Genomic DNA, 5,835 nt, shown 5'->3' on the forward strand with positions numbered 1-5,835 from the left:
CAATAGTAAGAATAGAAACAACAAAATTTCTTGGAGTGCACATTGACAAGAAAATGAACTGGTCTTCACATATTATTGATCTCTGTAAGAGGTTTAGCTCTGCTACCTATGCTTTACGGGTTGTCACTACACGTGTTGAACCTAACACTGCAAAAGTGGCATATCTTGGCTATTTTCATTCTCTCATTGAGTACGGAATTATTTTTTGGGGCAACCAGCCATTAGCAAGGAAAGTGTTCATTGCACAGAAGTGAGCTTTAAGAATTATATGTGGATTACACCCAAGAGACTCGTGTAGAAATACTTTTCGTAAACTTAAAATATACACAACTACATGCCAATATATTTTTTCTCTCATGTGTTTTGTTTGTAAAAATATAGAGATATTTCAACCAAACAGTAATTATCATGAGCATAACACACGGAGGATGAATGACATACACAGCGAGCTCAGAAATTTGAGCTTGGCGCAAAAGGGTGTCCACTACACTGGAGCAAAACTCTTCAGTGCTCTTCCTCCCGAAATAAAGACAGAGATTCATAACAAGAGTAAATTTAAGAAAGCGCTAAAATATTTCTGCTAGAAAAAGCTTTTTACAGTCTAGATGAATTTTTAACTAAATAAATTGTAATATGTTTATATTATATAATACAAGTTGACATAATGCCACTAAGAATGTTATTTAACCTGAGCTCTGTGTATCTGTTCTCTTTAGTGTTTTAATTATTCTAAGAAAATATGTATTTTCTTTTTCTGTATTGCTGCCCAAAGAATTTACTGTATAAATTTTTATATAATTATGTACTCAAATTTCTGTATATGCTATCAGATTGTATTTGTAAAAAACTGACTCGTTCCATGTCCTTGTGTATCCAACACAGTTGGACCTATGGAACACGAAATAAATCAAATCAAATCAAATCAAAATCAACAACATTCCATACTGATCTGATTTTATTGCTGGAGTTGTTAATTTCTTCTCGAACATAGTTTTCTTTGAAAAGTGTGTGGTGTTACACGTAGTAATTTTCTTTGGGAAACAATGTTTAAAGAGGGATATAAATTTATCAAGAAATATGTTGCACTTAGCATTTGGCTCATTATATACATCTCCCCAATTAGTATTTCTTAAGCTTTCTCTGAAGTGCTGTATAGATACCGGGTTGAGCGACCTCAAACTTTTACTTAATGGTTTCTGAACTATACACCATGTTAGGTTTTGTAAGTTAATCAGTTCTGCATCATGGTCTGACAATCCATTTACCACAGGGAAAGCATGTGTTTGTTTTGCTTCATCTTTCTTTACAGATTTTGTTGGTGTGGAAGATCTGGGTACAACACATCCTCCTGGTTCCACATTGTTTGTGGTGGGGGGGGGGGGGCTGTAGCTGTCCAGTATTGTCTGATGCACGCAGGAACTCCACGTCGATATCCTCCTGGTTCCACATTGTTTGTGGGGGGGGGGGGGGGGGCTGTAGCTGTCCAGTATTGTCTGATGCACGCAGGAACTCCACGTCGATTCCTTCTGTAGGCTCTGCAGTACTGTTGGTGGAAACTGCTACAGGGTCACATTCACGCCATGAGCTTCCATCTCTCTGAAATGTACAAAAATAAGTACTTAGACATGGGAGGAGGAGATGGCTGTTTAATGTCTCAACAAAAACGACGTAGTTAGTGATGGATCGCAAGCTCAGATTAGCAGAGGATGGCGAAGGAAATAAGGCCATTCATAATGAAAGGAACCATCCCAGCGTTTCACAGAAGTGATTTAGGGAAGTGACGGAACATCTAAATCAGTATGTCTGGACATAGGTTTGTATCACTGTCTTTCTGAATATGATTCCACTGCTCCACCTCGTTCAGTATGATTAGAAATAGCAGCCTGTTTGGTGTTCTGGGTGCGTGTGTGTGTGTGTGTGTGTGTGTATTGTGCACTGAACTGGGGACCTAGAAATGATAGAGAGGCTTCGTCCCACCACAGCCCTCAGTGGTTCACAACCCCACAACAGGCCACAGCAGTCCACCCACCCCACTGCCGCCCCACACCAAACCCAGGGTTACTGTGCAGTTCAGCCCCAGCCAGTGGACCCCTCCCACCCCCACCCCCCCTCCTGGGAACGTCTCATACCAGACGAGTGTAAACCCCATGTTCGTGTGGTAGAGCAATTATGGTGTATGCTTATATGGAGACAGTGTTTGCACGGCAATCACTGACATAGTGTAACTGTGGCAGAATAAATGGAACCAGCCCTCATTCGCCGAGGCAGATGGAAAACCGCCTTAAAAACCATCCACAGGCTGGCAGGCACACCGGACCCATACACTAACCCACCAGGCGGATTCGTGGCGGGGAACTGTACGCCTTCCCGCTCGGGAAGCAGCGCATTAGACCTCGTGGCTAGCCGAGCAGGTGGTGTTCTGGGTAGTGTTGACAAAAACTAATTACTTAGTATCTGCATGTCACAATAAACGCACACACAAAGTCGTGATATCTATGGTTCTGTAACTTGCACCTGCAACAGTAGATTTAGCACTAGTACTAGCAGATGCAAAAATTGCATTTCTACAAATTATATGTAGCCTGAAATATCCAAACAGCAATAGACTAAGATATGGAGAAGTTTAGTTGAGTCGAGTAATCTGTACATTCCTGCAGCTGGTAATTATTAAAATCACTACTCAAACATATTGCCATCAACTAAAGGTTGTTTCACTTAATAGAGCACAAAGAGACCCATTCAGATATGAAAACTTACCTGAGAAATACAAATGCTGTGGCGACAGAAATGAAGAGGCATTTCCACTTTGACACAGTAAGTGCTGATTCGCTTAGAAAGGTTGGATGAGATTTCTGGATGAGGTACTGTTCCCATCCTCACTATTTTTATGTAATGACACTCCCCTGTTGAATGAAGATCACAAAATATCTCCTTTATATGTTACATATGAGCCTGCTGTACATACACTCACTAATGGCGGGGCGGAAGAATGCAAATCGACATATACTACATGAAGACACTTAGTTCCAAAAGCTGCAAACAATCAGCAACCCAAATGTAACAAAAATAACCGAAGGATACATGCATGCAATTAACTTATACCAAATGCAAGAGCAAAAACCGCCCTAAGTAAGTAACTGGAATTATGTTCAATATATGTTAATGAAGTTGCCTTGCTATTTACAGATAAGTAATTTTCTTTTAGAAATTCAAGTTCTGTTGTCAGTGTACAGCTGGTGCATACAGCTGAAAATGGTTAGCACCTAATTGCAGTCAAGTACGAGAGTAAAAGAAGTAGGGAAATTAGATTCACTCAGCTTTATCCCTTACAGAGATATGAGAAGTTCTAACACAACAGGCCTAAAGATAAAACTACAAAATGAAAAGTGGCCAGAAATGTACTTATCTAATAGTGTTAATGATAAATACAACAGTCCCCTAGATACCAATTTGAAAATCATTAAAGAGTGCCAACCAAAACCAAACCATGGAAATCTACCATGGCTAACAAAAGGTCTATTAGTATCCTGTAAAAAGCTGAAACTTCTTCATGCAATTTGGAAAGCTCCATGTAGGCCTATTCATTTTGTTGAATATTATAGAGGCTATAAAAAGATTTACAATAAAACTTTGATAGGTGCAAAAAAACTGTATAATGGAAATGTTATAACACTAGCTCCCAACAAAGACAGAAGCACCTGGAAGATAATAAGCAGAGAAACAGGAAAGTCATCAGGAAATAACAATAAAAGTTTTAGCCTAACAATCAATAATGTTGTAACAGAAGATCCAATAATCATTAACAACACTTCCAACCAATATTTTACCAGCATCTGCCAACAACTTACACAGGGTAACAATAGTAATTCTCTGCAAGCCCAAAAACTAGTTGAGAATAAACAAAAGTCACCCAGTAACTCATGTTACCTGTATCCGGAAACTGAACAAGAGATAAGAAAAATAATAGAGAAACTACAAAATTAAGCATCCACAGACATAAATGGCATGTCAAATAAAATTTTGAAGCTAACTACTAGGGAAATTGCTAAACCCCTCCGTCACTTAGTCAACTCATGTCTCGAAAAAGGAATCTTCCCAATTAGAATGAAGATTGCCGGAGTAATACCACTATTCAAAAAAGGTGATCACATGTGCCGAGATAATTACAGACCAGTTAGCCTCCTTCCCATTTTGTCAAAGATCCTAGAAAGAACAATGTTTGTTAGGTTAAGGGCATTTTTTGATAAAAACTGTATCATAAATGGTACACAGTTTGGGTTCCAGAAGGAAAAATCTACAGTGTCAGCTGCATTTGTACTTATTAATATAATCTCTGCCTGCCTAAATCAATGCCAAATCTTGGTTGGTGTTTTTTGTGATTTATCTAAAGCTTTTTATCTTGTCAATCACTGCATGTTAATAATAAAGCTACACCACTGTGGAATTAGAGGAACTGCTCTTGATATCATAAAGTCATTTCTGCAGAACAGAAAACAAGCAGTGGAAGAGTCACACAATCGAGGGAAACAGATATCGGAACTACAAGATATAAAGCATGGGGTGTCACAGGGTAGTATTCTAGGACCCCTCTTTTCCTTATATACATGAATGATTTACCTTGTAACATAGACAGTGAATTGACACTCTTTGCAGATGACACAACAAGCATAACTGTGAGACCGGGCTTACAAGAGACCATAAGTAAAAGTAATCAAACAGTTGAAATGATCACCCACTGGCTTGAAGTGGATAGGTCAGTTCTCAATTATGAGAAAACTAGTGCAATCCTATTTAGGAACAACAAAAGAAAAACAATTGAACTGACAAATTTGCGAGAGCTACATGTAAGAACAGTTGAAAGTGCTAAACTTTTAGGGATCACTGTGGACAGTTGTTTAGGGTGGATAGATCATATTTCCAATATAAGCAATAAACTTAGCAGTGCCACTTTTGCTCTAAGACAAATTAAGCCACTAATAACTGAAGATGATGTGTGCATGGTGTATTTTTCGAACATCAATGCCGTTATGAGCTATGGTATAGAAATCTGGGGCCACTCGACTGAGGCAAGTAAAATATTCAAATTACAAAAGAGAGCGATTAGAATAATAGGAAACAAAAGAACAAGAGATAGTTGCAAGCCTCTTTTCGAAAAATATAACATTCTAACCTTCTACAGCTTGTACGTATATAAAATTCTGCTCCTTGCTCGGGATCATAAAGATAAATTCAACAAAAATGAAGATGTATGAATGAATGAAATTTTATTGACGTTTAACTATTACAGAAATTGACAAAGTCAAGTTACATATATACAAGTTATGCAGCATATATACATGAAGATCAATATGTCACTATTGGTTTTCCATAAAATACAATATATAAAATCAAATAATATGAAAACATTGCAACATAAATTACTCAGTTAAAGAAATTATGCTGTACTCTCCAAACTGGTACCAGTATGATGTTTTACAGTCATAAAATTCCTGAAGTGAGTAGCAAGGATTTGCAGCTAACCAACCGAATCATTTGTCTTTAAATAAATCAAATGGTGCTTCTACCCATTCTAGTGGCAGTTTGTTAAACATCTTTATACCCACCACTTCGTAGCTGTTCAGTGACGGATAATCTGTAGTAAGGTATGTCAAGATGGCTACTATTTCTGGTTCCATGAGATTGTACATCTCTTCTACGCTGGTATTCTGATAAGTTGCTCTTTGTATGCAGTAGGGCAGTGTAAATATACAAGTTTATAGGTACACGGTTTTTTTTTTAAATTCCTTAACAAATACACCACTCTAGACAGCCTTATAATGTATTTAATATGTGGCT

At 37.9% G+C, this 5,835-nt stretch overlaps 1 protein-coding gene across 1 annotated transcript; it reads left to right on the forward strand.

The window, feature by feature from the left end:
* Positions 1-4,005: 4,005 nt before the first annotated feature.
* On the forward strand, positions 4,006-5,371 carry LOC126212772 (uncharacterized). The gene is made up of 3 exons (XM_049940177.1): positions 4,006-4,264; positions 4,654-5,246; positions 5,288-5,371. The coding sequence occupies exons 1-3, from the start codon at positions 4,006-4,008 to the stop codon at positions 5,369-5,371; spliced, it is 936 nt and encodes a 311-aa protein (XP_049796134.1).
* The last annotated feature ends 464 nt before the right edge of the window (positions 5,372-5,835 follow it).

This window comes from Schistocerca nitens, chromosome 11, assembly GCF_023898315.1.
Source record: "Schistocerca nitens isolate TAMUIC-IGC-003100 chromosome 11, iqSchNite1.1, whole genome shotgun sequence".
Lineage (NCBI taxonomy): Eukaryota > Metazoa > Arthropoda > Insecta > Orthoptera > Acrididae > Schistocerca > Schistocerca nitens.